The following is a 19,503-nucleotide window of genomic DNA, read 5'->3' on the forward strand; positions in this document are numbered from 1 at the left end:
TCAGACAACAGAGGAAAGCGTGAGCAGGCTGTGAGATGTGGGAGATGGAAAGTCTCTAGACTTTGAGAGCTACTGGAGGTTTAAAAACCAAGAGGGAAACTGTGCACACTGAGATTAAGAGCAGATTGTACACTGCAGAAGAAAACATTGCTGACCCTGAAGACACAGGGCATGTTTGTCCAATATGGAATACCAAAATGACCCCCCAAGTCCCATTGTGGTGGTTATCCATTTATTGCCTCAGCTTCAAATTCACCTTCTGGTCTGCTCTATGCTAGTGAAGCTGTTGCTTGTCAGTCTCCTTGGAAGGAAAGCTATGACAAATCTAGACTGTATTAAAAAGCAAAGACATAACTTTGCTGACAAAGGTCCAAGTAGTCAAGGCTGTGGTCTTTTCAGTAGTCTTGTATATATGTGAGAGATGGGCCATAAAGAAGGAAGGGAGCTGAATAATTGACACTTTCAAACTGGTGCTGGAGAAGACTCTTGAGAGTCCTTTGGACAGCAAGGAGATCAAACTGCTGCTGCTGCTGCTAAGTCGATTCAGTCGTGTCCAACTCTGTGCAACCCCATAGACGGAAGCCCACCAGGCTCCCCGTCCCTGGGATTCTCCAGGCAAGAACACTGGAGTGGGTTGCCATTTCCTTCTCCAATGCATGAAAGTGAAAAGTGAAAGGGAAGTCGCTCAGTCATGTCTGACTCTTAGCGACCCCATGGACTGCAGCCTACCAGGCTCCTCCATCCATGGGATTTTCCAGGCAAGGGTACTGGATTGGGGTGCCATTGCCTTCTCCAAAGGAGATCAAACTAGTCAATCCTAAAAGAAATCCACTCTGAATACTCATTGGAAGGACTGATAACTGAAGCTCCAATACTTTGGCCATCTGATGTGAATAACCAACTCACTGGAAAAGACCCTGATGCTGGGAAAGATTGAGGGCAGAAGAAGGGGACAACAGAAGACGAGATGGTTGGATGGCATCACCAATTCAATGGACATGAACTTGGGCAAACTCTGGGAGATGGTGAGGGACAGGGAGGTCTGCCATGCTGCAGTCTATGGGGTTGCAAAGAATTGGACACAACTTGGTGACTGAACCATGTTAAGCATGGTCAGTAGGATGCTTGAGAGACTTTGAAGGAGGGAGGAGGCTCTCCTTCCAAATCTAGTGTGGCTTGCGTTGAGGTCCCTGCAGAGCACATTTTAGCCCCTGAGGTTTCTCCAGTGCTAGTTTCCTGCAAGGCACAGCTGTCCCCAGCATCTGACTGCTGTGACTCTTGTCCATCACCTTCTCAACTCAGCCAGAAAGTGCCAACCAGAAGACAGTGTAGCAACCTCCTGAAAGTGCTGAAAGAAAAGACTATCATCCTGGAATTCTATACCCAGAAAAAATACCTTTCAGAACCAGTAATCTAGTGAAGATTATATAAGACTTATGAGCAAATGTCCCTGCCTTCCAAATAATGTTATTTATAGCTGATTCTTTCCCCTCTAGTCTTGGATCCAATCAAAGCTCTTAAGTTGTTAAGACTCCTTAATAATAAAACAGTCCCAGCCTTTTTGTTTTCTTCATGATGTTGACGATTTTTAAGAGGCCATGCTAGTTTTTCCCAGAGTACCCCTCAATTTGGATTTTGTCCGACTGTTCCTTCATGATTAGATTCAGATAAACGCTTTTGGCAGGAATAGTGCATCAGTGATGTGTCCTTCTCAGCCATCACACTGGGGGTACAGAGTGTCCCATTTTTCCCGTCATCAGTCATGTGGAGTTGCATCGCTTTGACAAGGTGATGTTTGCAAAATGTCTCCATTTAAAAAAAATATTTATTATACCAGCATTTTTTTTTTTTTTAGCTTGTGGGATCTTAGTTTCCTCAACCAGAGATCTAACCCACGCCCCCTGCATTGCGAGCACAGAGTCTTAACCTCTGGAATGCCAAGGAAATTCTCAAAATGTCTCCATTTTTATGGAGCCTTTGTAAATACCTCTCTGTGGGGTGATACTCAGAGACTATGATTTTCTCCCTTAATAGGATTTCATTCATGGTTATATCATCCAATGATGTTTCTTGCCCAAATACTCATTTTTAAAGAAACATTTGGAACAATAGTTCCTGTTCAAATTTAAAAATGATAATTATAGCTTCCATAACCATTTTCCTTGGTTATGTAGTTGAAGAACCCCTGATGTTCATTTGGAATAGTTTTCCTTCCAACATTGAAAGGCATCTGAGGGAGTTTATGCCATGTGGAAGCTCGGCTGTCCTGCTCTCATGGGGAAGCTGTAGATGCAGAAGTGCTTTGGGGAACCTAATACAGAAAGATAGTATGAAGACACCGATTTTTAACATCGTATTGATAACCACAATGCCAGATTCCAAGTGACATACAGTGGACATAATCTCTGCCTTTGAGAGAGTTTGTAATGGGTGAAAGATGACAGAAACCTTGGAGAACTTTTTTTGTCTGTGCTCCAGAATCCTATAATTAAAGCCTTCCTTTCTCTTCAAAATTTTTTTCCTTATTTTTCCATATGACTCTAAAGATCATACTCCTGTAGCCTTTTCTCCTTGAAAAAAGATGTTCCCTCTGTCACTGATGCCAAATTGACACTCTTCATGGGCTTGAAGACGGCAGTTCATTTCAGAGTGAAGGAGTGATTTTATCCAGGGCAGTCATGATAAGAAAAGGTTGGGGCACGTTAAAGACCCCAGGATATAAATAGGCGCTGACTGGCTTCTTGCTGAGCTCTGAGACCCATCCCTGAGTCCCTTGGCAGAAGACCATCTGTGCTCCGTGCTGTAGTGGGGCGTCCATCTCTCCCCTGCCTGGACTGACCCTGGACCAGGAGAAGGGCTCGTATCCTCCTCTGGCAGCACCTTTCCTGCCTCCTTGCAGGAGACCAGCACTCGTGGGGGTCAGCATCATTCCCAGACCGCAGGAAGGCACCCTTGAGAAATGGTCCTTTTGTTGGAAAGCTTTCAGCTGTGTGTCTACCGGATCCACCAGGAACTTGTTTTGCTCACATTTCCACAGTGCACAAGGGAGCATTTGTCTTGATAGCCTCCGAGATCATCCTGGCACCAGACTCTCCAATGTGGTTTCCCTGGAGACTGGAAGAGAAGGATCAGGACAGGGCTTGAGAAACCGGAGGCCTGAAGGTCCTCATCAGTAAGGAGCAGGTGGTCACTACCTGAAACGCTAAACCCAGGTGAAACTTTCATGCTTCCACTATCCCTCCCATGGACGAGGCTCCAAATGGCCCCCTTGTATACGGAGTTCCCTGTAGAGCTACTGGCGGACTGGGGTCAGCTGGCTCCAAGGTTCAGAGGCGAGGCAGGGCCTGACCTGGAAGCACTTCTACGGGTGAACCAAGCTGGTGGGAAAGGGCAGGTGCCGCTGAGCCCCACTTACTTGATGTGCTGGAGCCCGTGGTTTCCAGACAGTGCAGTGGCAACACATATCGCCCCCTCCATTCCCAAGGAATTCTCTTGAAGACTAGGCAGAGAAGAGATGGAGATGCCACAGTGAGCCCTTCAGGACAGAAGGACACGCCCAGGAAGCAGCACAGCACTCTCTTGGAGGGACCCGTCTGGGCCTCATTGGTCCTCAGGTGCCATAGCAACAGCCAAGTGGCATTTAACCCGGAGACCCAAGTCTGCACGCAGCCAGGTTGTCTCATGCAGGTGCCACAGAGGACGTATGACCGAAAACATGAAAGGGAACAAACCCATCCACAATACTGACTAATAATGACTGTAGTGTCAGCTGTTTGTATTTTGAAGGGAGCAGCTACAGCGGAAAGCAAGTATTATGCTACAGGGGGAGTCCAGAAGAGAAGCCGGCTGTCCTGAGACACGGGTACATCTGTGCAGCCACTCACTTGAGTCTCCGGAGACTGGAATTGACCTTGAGAGCATTCGCCAGGGCTTTGGCTCCGGCCACCTTGATGGTGTTTCCTCTTAAGCTGTTGAGAAAGGCGGGAACCCTGAGGCGCAATCTCAGGCACAGTGGCAGCTGAGAGGGGAGCCCGGCACCCTTGCGGTGAGCATAGGCGCCTGGGTGGAGGCAGTGTGGACTCAGCAACTGTGGGGGTGCGGTTGCTCCTCCCTCGCTCCCGGGCACAGAACAGGGACTGGCTCTGGGGAGCAGGATGTGGGGAGGGGTGAGGCCAGCCCAAGCTGGGGGTCTGTGGGAGCCCTCATCCTCCATTTTCATTCCAAAGAAAGAGGGGCGGAGACCAGAGAGGCAGCCCTCCACCCGGAGGTGCACATGTGCTTGGAACCCCAGCACTGCAGGAGCAGCAAGGACCAGACACGCCCGAGAACCCCACAGAGCTCGGGCTGGAGCTGGGTCAGTGGCCACTGCCTCCTCCCCAGGGCCCCTAAACGGCCTGGGGACATGTTCAGTCTGGGCAAGGCCAAGGAGAAGAGGACCCACGAGTGACCCCCAGGAAAAGAGGGTGACGGGGCTGGAGAGGCTGGGGCTCCTTGATCTCTCTGAAGGCATTGAAGTGATCTGGGAGTTTCCATGTACATGTCCTCCTTCCATATATGATCACTGTGAGTCAACAGCTTGACTTCATGAGCAAGAGGCTGTAGCCAGAGACTGGAATACTTACTCGAGAATCTCCAAGGTTCTGTTCACAGCCAGGGCCTCCCCGAGTGCCTGGGCCCCCGGAGCACCAATGGAGGCCACCTGGAGACTGTAAGAGGAGACGCGGTCATTGCAGGTGGGCAGCCTCCAGCCCGCACACCCACCGGCCCAGCTCCATCCACGTTCACCCTTCATCTCCACCCCCTTGACCTAGGGCTGAAACCGCTGAAATAGCGCTGAAAGTTGTTGGCCTGTGGTGTGTCCAGAGACTGCTGCATCTCCTGCCCACACTGATGCGAGGCAGAGATCTGGACACAGGAAGTGCAGGTGTTCTGGAGAGTTTGGGGGACACCCCGGAACCCCTAGTTCTTACTTTTTAGATGCCTGATGTCCTAATCACTAATATTAAGAAAGTCAAACCCACCTGCCTTTCCTGGGAAAAACAGGGATATTTAGTGTGGAAAGATGGCTAGGGGCCAGCTGTGCACGTCAGGACTTACTAGAGAGCAGTGAGGACTGTGTTCACCTTCAGCGCGCTGGCCACCGCAGAGGCACCTTCGTCCCCGATGGCGTTCTCCTGTAAACTGAATGCAGAGCCTGACCCGGGTGCACAGGACCCGAGCCAATGCTCTGGCAGGACGTGCTGAGCTTGGACCTTCTAGATTTAAATCAGAGCACACACCCCATAGTAGATGATCTCTGGGGATCATTGCACCTCCTGTGTGGCCACTGCCCCATGGCCACCTAAGCCTGCACAGTGGTCTGGAGTCTGCATGAGTCTAGACCATTAGGCAAAACAGAAACGGACACATGGAAATACTGTCCACAAGAAACTGGTGTGATTTTCAAAGCCATCCCCAAAATCAAAGCTCTCAGTCCTCAAGCCATTCTTGCTGGTCAGTGTTTTACAGCTTTTTTTTCCCCCCCTTTTTTCTTCCACATTGGAGGAAAGTGGAAGGCCCTGGAGCAATAAATGACTAAGAGTTTGGTTCCAGTGGACACTGGCACGTTTGAGGGAGCAGTTTGCATTGACAATTTTAGCAAATATTTAAGTGCCTTGGGGATCAGCAAACCCAATCCTGGCCTCTTGGAACTCAGGTGGGGGAACGTGTGAGATGAGAGACCAAGTGTGAAGTGCCCTCCCCAGCGTGGTCACAGAGGCTGCTCGGCAGAAATAGGTCTAGACCAAGCCCACGCGTGAGAGATGGGGGCAGGCCTGACACATCCAAGGAACCCAGAAGAATTGGGTCAAGTTGCTGGGGTGCGGAGTGAGGCCCCAGGGGTGCAGAGGAAGCAGAACTTCAGGGCTGTGGGAGCCACACTGAGGGCTGGACTTCACTCTGCAGGCACTGGGCAGCCAGCTAAACTTGTCCAGGATGGGGATAGATTGACATTTGGGAGAGATCTTTGGCCAGCACTGTGAGAGGAGGGACTGGATGTGGAGGCTGCGGCAGTGAGGCTGGTGAGTGACGCTAGCCCCCTGGACAGTGGCCGTGCGGGTGGAGGAGGCTGGGTGGAATGTTGGGAAGAGAAGCGACAGGACTTGGAGATGAGCTGCAGTGGGAAGTGAGGAGGACGGCGATGTTTCTAGCTTGCACAGTGGTGGCCAGAACCCCTCACATGGTGAGGAACCAAGAAGCAGGCTTGTGGGGGAGGTAAACTGGGTCCACCCAGGGGGAAGTGGAGTGGGCAGTGGACACGGGGGTCTGAAGCTCAAGAGAGAGGTCTGAGCTGTAGATGTGGGTGCCTCCAGGACTTCGAAGGGAATTGGAGCCTTGGGTGAGGAGGAGCTTCTAGAAAGAGACATCATTCAGGGGAAGATGACCCAGGACAGGACCCTGAGGAATAGCATGTTCAGAGTCAAATGGAAGGACCTGCCAGACGGGGCGAATATCGGAAGCTGTGGGAGCATGAAAAGCAGGTGAAGCTCAAAGGTTAAACACAGAGTGAGCACCTCACTCAGCAGGTCTGCTCCCAGGCGTGCACAAGAGAGAATTAAAAGCATGTATCCACACGCAGAAACTTGTGCACAAACGTTCACAGCAGTGTTATTCATAATAGCCCCAAAGTGGAAACAGCCCAAATGTCCATCAGCGGGTGAGTGGATAAGCACCATGTCTGCCCATGCAGTGGGGTGTTATTTACTCGTAAAAAGGAACGAAGCCCTGACACATGCTGCAGTGTGTGGATGGACCTTGGCACCATTACACTAAATGAAAGACGTGAGTCAGAAAGATCACGTATTCTGTGACTTAAATTTTGTGAAATGTCCAGAATAAGCAAATCCATAGAGACTGTAGATTAGTGTTTGTCAGGACTAGAGGGCTGGGGAGGAAGTGGGGAGTGAGTGCTGATAAGCATGAAGTTTTTCACGGGGCGACTGAAGGGTTCAAAAATTGATTTTAGTGATGGTTGCCCAGCTCTGTAAATATACTAGAAACCAGTGACTTGTACACCCAAAGAGTGGATTATATCTCAGCAAAGCTGTTATTTTGTTCAAAAAAAAAAAAAATATATATATATATACAACACCAAGTCAGATGGAAACATGCTCTCTGGCCCTAGAGCAGTGGAGGCTGTGTGCTGAGGGCAGGAGAGCCGGTGGGCAGCAGGGTGGCTGAGTCTGCACCTCCCACCCCCTCGGAGGCCCCACTTACTCGAGGCTGGTCAGGCTCGTGTTGAGCTGTAGTGCTTGTCCCAGGGCCTTGGCAGCGCCGGCCTGGATGAAGTTCCACTGCAGGCTGGGCAGACACACACACACATGACCACATGGCCCAGGGCAGAGCCAGGAGGTCCTGGGAGCTCCAGAAAGAAGGGGCTTCTCCCAGGAGAGTGACCAGAGCGGGTGGAATCCCTGGGGATGAGATCCTGGCCAGGGTGGGCAGAGCTCCTGCAGCCCTCCCCCAGGCTGGTCCCAGGGAGGGGCCCTTGCATGGAGCGTGTGACACAGTGCAGCGGGGGCGCCCACCGCCCACCACTGGCCTCTCCATGCATCAGCCCCAGGAAACAGAGCAGGGGGCTGGGCACAACCTGCTGAGGCCGTGCGGGGGGCGGGGACCCTGAGCCTCCTGCCTCCCCTGGTTGAGTGGGGCCCTGCAGCTCTGGGAGGACAGGGCCGGCTGGGGGCGCCGTGGACTCACTGAAGGGACGTGAGGGTGCGGTTTTCCCTCACTGCCTCTGCGACGGCCTGGGCGCCCTGGTCGTGGAGGAGGTTGGCTGTCAGGCTGGGCAGAGGGGAGCAGGCAAGTGAGCCGCAGCCAGCGCTGCAGCCCCCGTCCTTGCTCCCTGGGGATCCAGACCGCTCCCCGATCCCCAGCCCCACCCCAGGGCTGCATCTTGTCCGCTGGGATTGCTGGGCTCAGGCTCTCAGGGCACTTGAATGTGCTCCCGGGCGCCGCGCCTGCCACGCGTCCTGGGGGTGGGCAGGGGGCAGGCTCTGCTTGGTGGGCCTCCCTGCCTGGTCACCTGCCGGGAGGTGGCAGAGCTGCCTGGTGACTCACTCACTCCTGGCCCCTGCGCTGTCCCCCCCCACGCCCTTTCTCCTAAATTGTTGCGGGGGTGCGGGCTCAGGCAGGGCGACTGTCACCACTCGCTCCATCCTTGTGTACTTTGCAGCATCAGAGGGGGACATGTGTCAGGGTCACCACCAGGCCTCCCGGCCAGCCCCCCCCCCCCCCAACCACATCCTTCTCCCAAGGGCCCGCCCGTCAGCTCCCAGCCTGGGGTGGGCAGGGCCCCTGGTGGCATAAGAGAGCCTTAGGAAGCCCCGCCTGCCCCCTCACGTACTCCAGGCTCTTCAGGGTGCTGTTGGTGCGGAGAGCACGTGCCAGATCCTGGGCTCCCTCCGGGCTGATGGAATTTTCTCGAAGGCTGAGGAAAGAGAAGACCCTAAGCTGCTGATAGACAGGGGAGGCCTTTGGCGGGTGGGTGGCGCGGCATCCAGGTGCTCAGGCTGTTTAGAACCCTGGAACCCTAGGTGGGCCCTGGGTGGAGGTGGGAAGAGCCCACTCCAGGAAGCCCCCCTCGCAAGGCTTGCCAGCCACGTGTTCCCCTGCCCAGGACTGTCCACAGGAGGACAGACAGTCCAGGAGGAAGAGGATAAGACGCCAGGACCTCAGAGGTGTGAGGGGAGGGGCAGGCCGGCGTGCTTGGTGGCTGCAGGCTTGCCCTCAGGAAGGGGGTGGCAGACCCGCCTGCAAAGGCTGTCCCCCTCCCCCGTCCCCGTGAGCTGGGGCGCAGGCGGCCGGGCTCCAGGGTCAAGCTGCCCAACCACGGCTCTTCCCCCTCCCAGGCCCTCGGGGTGGAGGTGGGAGTGGGGGTTTCTCAGCACCAGCCTTTCCCTCCACGTCCCAGAGTCCCTTCAGACCCCCAGCCAAGGAACGGAGGGAAGGGCGGGGCTTACTTGAGGCTGAGGAGCGTCTGATTGGCGCAGAGGGCCCCCATCAGCGCTGCCACTCCCGGGTCGCTGATGGAGTTGCTTTGCAGGCTGCAGACAGAGGACAGGGTGCCCTGGGTGTGGCCGCCTCAGGACCCGGGGGGGAGTCCTTCCGGGGTCATGGGCACTGCGTGCAGCAGGGGGCTGGGGGCCCTGTGCCACCCCCGTGCCCTCCCCATTCCTCATTCCTCTCCCGTGCCGCTCAGTCCAGCCCCTGCCAGCTGAGGGCAGGTGGGTCCAGCACCACCAATGCCCGAGTTTAGACGTCACCTTGATTTGGGCAGCTCCTCATGACTTCTGAGGGGACATGTGTCTGCAGCCCCCGGAGAAAGCGGCACAGCCAGGTGTCCCCACTCCCCACCATGGCCCCCGGAGCCAGCCCCCTCCACAGCCACCTAGGCCGGCTCCTAAAGGGCACTCGGTGCTTGTCACTCTGGGAACTCCAGAACCAACACCAACCTACTGTCCAGGGAGAGGGAGCTGGCCTGGTGGGCTGGAGGGAGAGACATTCGGAGCACAGAGTGCCTGGGGTCGCGGGCTGGTGGGTTCTGACTGACAGCCCTTCACCAGGACCTGCCCCCCTGCTGGCCAGGGAACCCGGGCGGGGAGTCACCCTCTGCCCACATCCACCCCCTGGGGACTCACTCCAGGCTCTTCAGGCCCTGGTTCACCATCAGGGCCTCCGCCAGGGCCTTGGCGCCTCCATCGCCAATGCTGTTACTGGAGAACCTGCAAGAGAAGGGACGTGGGTGGAGCAGCTGGGCGGGGTGCGGCCAGGAGGGGTCAGAGTCTGGGAGCCCTCCAGGGAAGGGCTGTCTCTGGTCTCAAGGGGGCCCAGTACACAGTTTCTTCTGCCTGAAGCCGATTGGCAGGCGGCTTTTGTAAGAGATCAAGGTAGCAGTGTCCTTCTCGACTCCTTGACGGGGGCAGGGCCAACCCTTCAGCGAGAGGCATTTGTGATCTTTATGTGAATGTGGCTGGGATGTCAGTAAAGGTGAGCTGGACCTCACTCCTTTCTGGGAATCTGTATCTCCATTCTCCTGGGAATCTGTATCTCCATTCTCCTGGGAATCTGTATCTCCATTCTCCTGGCTCAGGGTTTTGGAGTCCAAAACCAGCTCTCTAGTACCCACGCATTCAATCATTCATTCACGCATCCATCTGCTTACCCATTCATTCATCCATCCATCCATTTACTGACTCATCCACCCACCCATTCAGTCATCCATCCATCCATCCATCCATCTACCCACCCCATGCTCACAAATATGTGTGATAAGCTGGGCATTGTGCCAGGCATGAAGGGTACCAGTTTGGCCCTTCTGCATTTCTCACATGAGCTCCTTCAGACTCCTGTTTTGCTTCAGGGCATCTGCCATCTGCTGGGTTCCCACTGGCCCGATGGAGTTCTTCTGCAGGCTGAAGGAGAAGGGTCCTTCGGTAAAGCTGGCCACAAGCAGTCCCAGACCAAGGACAGTCTGGTTCAAGTTTACCGCAGCATGGGGGAGGGGTCCTTGGATTGTTGCCAAAATGTTGCTAATTAGACTGATGGAGTTATGTGAAGAGTAAGAGGCTACCAGTGGGGGCTTCCCTGGTGGCTGAGTTGTAAAGAACCCTGCTGCCAATGCAGGGACGTGGGTGCGATCCGTGGGTTGGGAAGATCCCCTGGAGAAGGGCATGGCAACCCACTGCAGTATTCTTGCCTGGAGAATCCCATAGACAGAGGAGCCTGGCGGGCTACAGTCTATAGGTTCGCAAAAGAGTAACACACGACTTAGCAACTAAACAACAAAAAGAGGCAAGGGCAACTGGGCCTTCCCTTGAGGGGTCAGAAAGCAGTGACCAGCGGACACTGTTAATATCCATCAACTTCCAAACTGGAGACTTTCTGAAGACTTCTACATACAAGTCCCACTGGTCCCTCACCTGACCAGCCTTCTCAACACTCAGCAGTCTGCCTCCATTCAGATCAACCAGAAGCCTTCCCCCCAACCCTACAGTCCTCCTGAGGGCGGACCCTGGCTTAGGCTTCTCTTCTGCAGAAGTTACGTCCTCTTACACTAAATCTGGAGGAGGAAGACACTACAGGAGGACCCCTGTGTTCATCCTAGGACAGGCAGGCCAGGACCTCATCTGTATGAGGCTAACTACAATCTAAGCAAAATGGAACTTTCCTTGGTTCCAAAAGAGCAGGGGGAGAAAAAAACACTCCCCTCCCGTAGAGTATTTCCTTGAGGAAACTAGGGATTATAAATCCTTTCCCTGTCCCTTTGAGAGTATGTAAATCTTTTTAAGAGCTATTAATAGAAGTTAGCCTCTTGCCAGACTTACAGCCTAGGAATGTCTTTGGTAAGGGCCTCTGCGCCATCTCTTTGAACCCTGGGCATCAAGGAAGGGAACACCTGCTCTGGCTGTAAGTGCCTGCTTGTCATAAAGACAGGAATTTTCATTTTCCTCGGCATGAAGGCAGGACGCAGGCATAGACAGCTCCCCGTCCTGGACGACAGGCAAATTTAGGATAAACTAAGGATGACAAACGGTGCTATTCCAGTTCTCTTGTTTGAGGACAAGCTGTGGTCTTTCTGGAAAACCCACATGTAAAGGGTTGTGTCTGCTCGGTTGCAGGAAAGGGTGAGTTCCTTTCTGTCTTTGCCATCCCACTGGCGGGTCACCTTGGATGCTCACTGCAGGCTAGCTGAGTGCTTACTCCAGTAACTAAGCTGTTTCGTACTTTTCTGCATTTGTGGAGAGGATTTCCCATCTTGGTGGGAGGCTCTGTTTGTAATTATTCCCCCAACACCTATTCTCCGGAAAAGCAGTGGACGTCAGGTTTTCCAGGGGCCGTGCAGATGGCTCAGAAAGCCTCCGGGCCTTGTCCCATCCACCCCTCTGTGCAGGAAACAGAGAGGCCCTTGGGGGAGGAGAAGAGAGGAGAGAAAACCGTTCTCTGCCAGCCAGCATGCCCACTCACTGCAGCACGGAGAGGGTCCGGTTGGCGGCCAAGGCCTCAGCCATGGACCTGGCACCGTCGTCCCTGATCCTGTTGCTCTGGAGGCTGTGGAGGCAAGAAGAGGCATCACTGGTGGAGCCCAGGAGGGTGCCCGGTAGGCCCTCACCCCACACACCCAGGCAGTGGGGGAGCTGGCCCTTCCCACTGCTGATCTGGCCTCAGGCTTTCCCTGGGTTCTCCAGGCACCTGCCTGCTGGCTGTGGACAAGGAGCCCCTGATCACTGGACCACAAGGTCATCAATAGTCTGAATTACAGCTGAAACATAGCAGCCAGGTGTTGGTGAGGACGTGGAAAACTTGGAGCTCTCATCCCAGTTGCTGGTAGGAACATTAGACGGTGCGGCCTCCGAGGAAAGCAGGCTGGGCCGTTTCCTCAAAAGGTTAAACACAGGGTCACCTGTGACCCAGCAGATCCCACTGCTATGTATCCACCCGGAAGACCTGAAAAAAAGGTCCTCAAAAGCTTGTACACATATATGTACGGCACAATAGCCAATAGGTGGAAACAACCCGTGTCCAGCAACTGGCGAATGGATTAACAAATCGTGGTCCACGTAATAGAATATTATTCAGCCTTAAAATGGAATGAAATACACATGCTTCGACATAGATGAACCGTGAAAACATTCCACCGGGTGTAAGAAGATAGGCACAAAATTACTGTTTGATTCCGTTTACACGAAATCTTCAGACAGAAAGCAGATTGGTGGTTGCCAGGGGCTGAGGGGAGAGGGGGGCATGGGAAGTGACTGCTGATGGGTAGAGGGACTCCTTCTAGGGGGATGTAAATACTTAGGAACTAGATCGAGGTGTTGGTTGCATAACTGTGACTGTACTAAATGCCATTGAACTGTACACTCCAAAATGGTAAATTTTATGTGAATTTTGCCTCAGTAAAAAGAAGGAAATGAGCAAAACAAACCGACAGTACGCATCAATGCATTGTATCCATCAACTAAGGATGGATACAGCCACTGGCCCCTTAAAGGAGCCCAGCAAACCTCAGCAAACCATGGGGAGCATCTGGAAGATGGGATTTCAGTGTCTTGGAAGACACCTCAGGGGTCATCCTGATGTCATGCCTTGGGGACCTCCCACTCATGGAGACAAGAACTTTTCCTCGTAGATTGTTTTGCCTGTCAGACCTCCTCGTACCTCTCTCCCTCTTCTCCTCCTTCCCCAGTTCAGACCCTGAACACAGGCGCAGTGAAGAGCTGGACTTAGGAACTCGTTCAGCATACAGGATGCCCTGGCATCCACTGGATGGGAGCCAGTATCTTGTGGCTGCTGTTGGGAATTACCTCCCGCTGCACGGGTGGCACCTGAGGAGATGGTTTTCTGAGCCACCTCCTGGGGGCAGAGGCAGCAAGCAGGTGACACGTACCTCAGAGAGGCCAGGGTGCGGTTAATCTTCAGAGCATCTGCCAGCGCCTTGGCCCCCTGAGGTCCGATGGAGTTACTGCGGAGACTGGCAGAGGAAGAGAAAGGACCAGTTATCCAGTTCCCGGGGAGGGAAGGCACGACAGAAGTTACTCAGATCTTTAAATCTGTGCTCCTTGAAGAGAATTGCCAGGGTTTGTGGTGTTAGTTGCTCAGTCGTGTCTGACTCTTTGTGACTCCATGGACTGCAGCCCACCAGGCTCCTCCGTCCATGTGATTCTTCAGGCAAGAATACTGGAGTGGGTTGCCATTCCCTTCTCCAGGGGATCTTCCTGACCCAAGGATTGAACCTGGGTCTCCTGTGCTGCAGGTGGATTCTTTACTGTCTGAGCCACCAGGAAAGCCCTGTTTGGTGGGACTGGGGCAGAGATCTTTGTTTAGGCAAATGAGGAATGCATTCCCTATGATGGCCCCACACGAAGCAGGGAAGAAAGCAGGGTCTGATGGACTAGTGGGCTTGGGCTGAGTGTGGAGAGGAGATGATAACACCAGGTTCAAGGCCAATATTATGGTGCTTCTGTGAGCGAGCCGCAGCAGCTGAGGAGGAGCCAAGACTTGGTTGGCTCAGCTGTCATTCCAGCCCACCCTGGGGAGAGTGTTGCCTAGGGGGCTTCAAACGACGGCTCACAGGCTCCCCCCATCCCAGTGGTGAGGGTCCTACTTACTCCAGAGTGGTCAGGCTTCTGTTGACAAGGAGGGATCTGGCCAGAGCTTTGGCCCCTTTGTTACTGATCTGATTCTCAGCCAAGCTGCCCGAAGAGAAGGAGAGGGTGCTTAATGAGGGTCTGTAACCTCATCACCTCTTCTGCAACTCCAGGCCTGTGATCCAAACCTGTCAGCCACCATAGCATCATCAGGGCCTGGACGCAGGGGGAGACCAGATGAGCCAGGCCCAGCAGATGGGCATGGTAGGGCCAGAGTGGGTGGACAGGCCCTCACATTAGCAGAGACCCCCATGTGTGCGTGCTCAGTCACTTCAGTCATGTCCGCCTCTTCGCAACCCTATGGACTGCAGCCCGCCAGGCTCCTCTGTCCATGGGATCCTCCAGGCAAGAATCCTGGAGTGGGCGGCCATGCCCTCCTCCTGGGGATCTTCCCGACCCAGGGATCAAACCTTTGTCTCATTTTGTGTCCTGCACCGGCAGGCAGGTTCTTTCCCACTAGTACCACCTGGGAAGCCCAGCAGAGGGCCCCAGGGAGAAGTCTGACCAGAATCGAGTGCAACAGCTTCTACACAAACAGTGCAGCAGAGAGGATGGGCAGTTACTGCAGACGACCACGTGGATTCCAGCCAGGGCTGTGCTGGAGAACCAGCTCTCAGGAAAAAGCGAAATAACAAAAGCCCTGATTTGTTGCGTTGGCTAATTTCCATGGTGGAAATGCTCCCACTGTGGCCAGTTTCTAGCACTGGCAACATGTAAAAATTCCTGCTCAGGACCTGGCTGCTGAACTCGTGGCTGCAGCACACCCGTGGCCCCTGTCCTTTCTCTAAAGCAGGAAAGCAAAATGGTTGAGCCATGAAGCTGACTTTAATAAAATTTACATCTCTATCTACCTTGAAAGGGTGTACCCTGAACACACTGAAGAGTGGTCCAGGGGACCCCTGAACCCCTACTGTTTACCCTCCTGAGGCACAAAGGTCACACAGAGGTCCAAGGTCACACAGAGCTCACCACTCTGACCCACCATCCTCAATGACTTACTTTTGGTCTGGACTCAGTCTATATTTTTGTCTTTTCAAATTAAGATGGTTTCAAAAGCTGGAAGCTTATGTGAGGCTTATGAAAAGTTACACTCGGAGTCTTATTTTCTCTAAATTCACTTCCCTAGTTCTCCCAAAGCCAGCTGCTGGTCATCACATCGATTCAAATCAGGTGTTATTTGGGCTTGGATATGTTATTTATAGGAGAGATTTCACGAGCATATAGATCTGCTCTGCAGTTAGTATATAAACTGTCATTAATTAGAATAGTAAAGATGCGATGTTTAAAATTGTTTTAATTAATATGAATTTTTTAATTTAAACGTTTGGATTTTTTTTTTTTTTTTTTTGGATTTTTTTTTAAAGATGTAATCCTGTGCTCAGAATACCATCTGAGGGCAAACTCTGAGAGGAATGTAGAGTGAATCGGGCCTGGCAGTACATCCACACATACAGTATTGGGAAAACGTATCTACGGTAGCATCTGACTCTTGCCATATCCTTTCTCTCTTCTTACAAGTGAGGTACCTGGGCCTCTGGAACTTTCTGGAATGGGTGGAAATAAGCAGTCTGCACCTTGAGCCACACGCCCTGAAGATACCTCTCTTGGAAAGCATCGCAGGCCACTTGAGCAGAGAGGAGGATGTGAAAAGAGCCCCGGACCCTGAGAGACAGGCGAGCACCCTGCGTGGGGTCTCCTGGGTCTGTGTTACCTGATCCTCTGAATGCGACAGTCTTTCCCACTCAGCACGCTGCCCAGCAGCTCCATCACGGGGTCCTGGAACTGGTTGGTGTCCAGCCTGGTCAGGAGGGACAGCGGTAGTGAGTGGTCGTACTGCTGCCCGTGGGCAGGTGGGATGAGGTCCCTGGCACCGGAGTGGCCGCTAAGCTCAGACACCTAGGCTGAGACCCTCTGCCGCCCCCTCCTCTCCATCCCAGCGAAGCCCCTGCTGAGCGACTCAGAGATCTGTGCCAGGACACCCGCGTGCTCAGAATTCTCCCACCAGGCGACTTGGGAGGTTCAGTGGCATAAACCGTGGGCTTCTGACCCTCAGGGCTGTCTTCCCTGCAGCCCCCACACTGTGTGTGTCAGTCGGACACCAGCCGCCCTCCTTTAAGGATTGTAGAATGGCCCTGGTCCTCCAGCCTTCCCCTCCCTGCCACCAAAGTCCAGAGAGTGGACAGAGGATGACAGGCTGAGGGTGGAGTGAATGGGCGTGGCCTCTGTCAGCACTGGGGTGCTATACGGGGTGTTGTGGGTCGAGTGGTGTACCCCTGTAAGATATACTGGTGTTTACAACCCCCCACCCCCGTGCCTCAGGAATGCAACCTTCTTTGGAAATAGAGTTGTTGCAGATAACGAGTGAGGATGAGGTCATAGTGGAGTGAGGTGGTCTGTAACCCAGCGTGGGGACCAGTGTCCCCAGGAGAGAGAGAGATCGATGAGAAGACAGACACGGAGGAGACAGCCGTGTGACCTCAGAGGCAGAGCCTGGGTCTGCAAGCCAAGGACTGCCGGCAGACACCGCAGGCTGGGAAGGCCAGGAATGACCCAAGGACTGTCCCTACAGGTTTCCCACGGAGCACGGCCCTGCTGACGACGTCCTCTTAGACTCCAGTCTCCACAACTGGGAGAGAAGAGGTTTCTGTCGTTTGAAGCCGCCTGGGTTGTAGTCCTTGGTGACAGCAGCCCCAGGACGGGACACGGAGGGGCATGGGGGCGGGAGGAGCCCGCCCGGTCCTCACTGTACCCTCCTCCTGCACACCCTGCCCCTGCCCTTAGCGCCCACCTCAAGCTCCGGCAGTAGAGCAGCTGGGGCAGCAGGCTCTGGAGGACGCCCGGGCTGAGGCACAGGGGCAGGGGTGCCTCCCAGGCGCAGACGTCGGACACCTGCAGGAGGTAGGCCAGGGCGGCACGGTGTGGGGGGCTGGTCAGCCTGGCCAGGCCCCCACTGGCCACGGCCTCCTCCACGCTGCGGGCCAGCTCGGTGTGCTGCAGCTCGCGTAGGCAGTGCAGAACGTTGACGGCCCGGGCGCAGACTGCCACGTCGGGGCGCAGACAGCCCTGCAGGAGCTCGGCCACCTGGGCCCGGTAGCCCTGGTGCTCGCCCTGGGTCAGCAGGGAGCCGGACAGCAGCGCGTTGACCCTTGGGGACAAGAGGCCTGAGAGGAATCGCAGGAAGACGTCGAGCCGCCCGTCCTCAGCCTGCATGGCCCGCTGGGCCGCACTCCGGAAGTGTGTGAGGAAGCCCAGCCGGGGCCAGGACATGCCGCCCTCGGTGAAAAGGTCGAAGATGGCCCTCTTGGAGGCGCTGCAGTAGTATGCGGCCGCCACGAACTCCTGCAGGGACAGGTGGGTGAAGCAGTAGGCGGCCGCGGAGGCCAGCGTCTCCTCCCGCTGCAGGAAGCAGCCGCACAGGGCCGTCTGTAGCAGCGCGAGGTCCACGCCCAGCACCTTCAGGTCGGGCTCGTAGAACACGTACTTCTTCCTGACCAGCCCGTGGAAGGCCAGCCGGCCCAGCGTGCCCACCAGCTTGCGGCAGCCGTGGGCCAGCTGCTCGATGCGGGGGCTCGCCTTGGCCTTCTCCTGCCCCTCTCCACCAAGGGCTATCCTGAAGTACCACGAGTAGAGCTCACACAGGGTCCTCGGGGGCCACAGCTCGGCGTCCGGGGGCCCTGGCCTCTTGCGGTGCAGGTGGCCCAGTGCTGCCCCCGCCAGCCGGCAGAAGGCCGGGACGGTGCACATGAGATACAGGGTCCGGTCAGCCTGCACCTGGCTCAGGACCCAGCCCGTGAGGACAGGGTCCTCGGGAAACATCTGCTCCAGACAGGTCTTGATCTCCTCCTCGCTGAAGCCCCGGATCTCGGTCATCCGGTCCACCAGGCCCCCCGGAATCTGGCCAGCAGCGCCAGGACGGGAGGTGATCCAGACAGACACTTCCGGGAAGAGGTTGCCCCGGATAATGTTGGTGATCAGGTGGTCCACCTGGATCTCCTTCTTGGGGTCCATGCAGGCCACAGTATTGGAGAAGTCCAGGGGCGTCTTACACTCGTCCAGGCCATCCAGGACCAGGAGGGCTTTGCTCAGCGCCACTGACGCCAGGCCTGCCTCCCCAGCGTGCGGGAAGACGGAGCGGAGGAGTCTGTCTGCAGACAGCTTCTCATGGGTGTTGAGATCCCTGAAGGTCAGGGGCAGTACCAGCGAGAAGTCCTTGCCCACCTGCCCTCGGGCCCAGAGGTGAACAAAGTTCCTCACCAGGGTGGTCTTGCCCACTCCAGCCACCCCGATGGTGATGGAGATGCGGGGGGGGATGGACACACGCGACAGGGGCAGGAAGAGCCTGTCCAGGGCGATGGTCTTGGCTGAGCACCAGCGCCCGCGCGTGGCCTCCACCTGCGTGAAGTCGTGCTCCCTCAGCTGCAGGTCCGTCAGGCCCTCCACCATCAGGAGGCTGGTCAGCCTTGGGGAGGGGCTGCCCAGCTCGGGGCTGCCCCCAGTCCTGTTCAGCAGGGCCTCCCGGTGCTTCTGTATCCTCAAGTCTGCGGGACAGAGGCCATGGGGGAGGGTGGGAGAGGGGAGGGGGGAGGGGAAGGGGGGGGAAAAGGCCTGGGGATTCCCATCCATGGGCCTACCATTGCCACGGGGCTTCAGCGGGCATTCTGGCGTCCTGTTGGGGGGCTGCGGGGCCTGGGAGCCCTGACCGCCTTTCCCGGCCAGCAGGTCCACCAGGGCTTTCACCTGCTCGGCTGGGGAGCTGGCAGTGTGGCCCTGGCCAGTCTCCCCACCCGGGCGCAATTCCTGCTTCCTCATGGAGTCGGGGACTGCGGCCAGGGGCTGTGGAGAGAAGCCTGGGCCTGCTGCCTCTGTCCTCCCGCCCAGTGGCCTGGGACAGGTGACCGAGCCTCAGGGCCCAGGTGGGATGAAGGCCCACTCTCTCTCCCTCCCCGGATGGCGGGTGGCCGGCCCTCGGTCTGGCCTCCAGAACGGGTCTGGGGGGGGGCATGGTTTGTTCCTGGGTGGCCACAGTGGGCCCTGCTGCCAGGAGCATCGCCAGGGCCAGAGGGCCCCGGGCTGGAATCTGAGCTCTGCCACTTACCGTCTGTGCGACACTGGACAGGCCGCCTGAGCTTTCTGTGCCGTGGTGTCCTCATTTGTAACCTGGAAACGGGGCTAATTAGGAACAGGTCCACCGGCGAGAAGGGAAGGGTGGAAGAGGCCCACGGGGAGAGGCTGCGTGTGGTACAGTTCCAGCCCCATGGCCTTCTGGAAACGGCAGAGCCACGGAGATAGTGAGCGGACAGTGGCTGGCAGAGCTCTG

The 19,503-nt window shown here is 55.6% G+C and overlaps 1 protein-coding gene across 1 annotated transcript; it reads right to left on the reverse strand.

The window, feature by feature from the left end:
* Positions 1 to 536: 536 nt before the first annotated feature.
* NLRC3 (NLR family CARD domain containing 3) lies at positions 537 to 18,996 on the reverse strand. Its single transcript, XM_055561527.1, has 17 exons — positions 18,818 to 18,996; positions 16,975 to 18,724; positions 15,898 to 15,984; positions 14,148 to 14,231; positions 13,427 to 13,510; positions 12,004 to 12,087; positions 10,368 to 10,451; positions 9,678 to 9,761; positions 9,000 to 9,083; positions 8,384 to 8,467; positions 7,738 to 7,821; positions 7,255 to 7,338; positions 5,098 to 5,181; positions 4,623 to 4,706; positions 3,885 to 3,968; positions 3,416 to 3,499; positions 537 to 3,114 (listed from the first exon to the last, which is right to left on the reverse strand). The coding sequence occupies exons 1-17, from the start codon at positions 18,993 to 18,995 to the stop codon at positions 3,024 to 3,026; spliced, it is 3,198 nt and encodes a 1,065-aa protein (XP_055417502.1). The 5' UTR covers position 18,996; the 3' UTR covers positions 537 to 3,023.
* Positions 18,997 to 19,503: the final 507 nt, after the last annotated feature.

This window comes from Bubalus kerabau, chromosome 23 (assembly GCF_029407905.1).
Source record: "Bubalus kerabau isolate K-KA32 ecotype Philippines breed swamp buffalo chromosome 23, PCC_UOA_SB_1v2, whole genome shotgun sequence".
In the NCBI taxonomy this organism is placed as follows: Eukaryota; Metazoa; Chordata; class Mammalia; order Artiodactyla; family Bovidae; genus Bubalus; species Bubalus kerabau.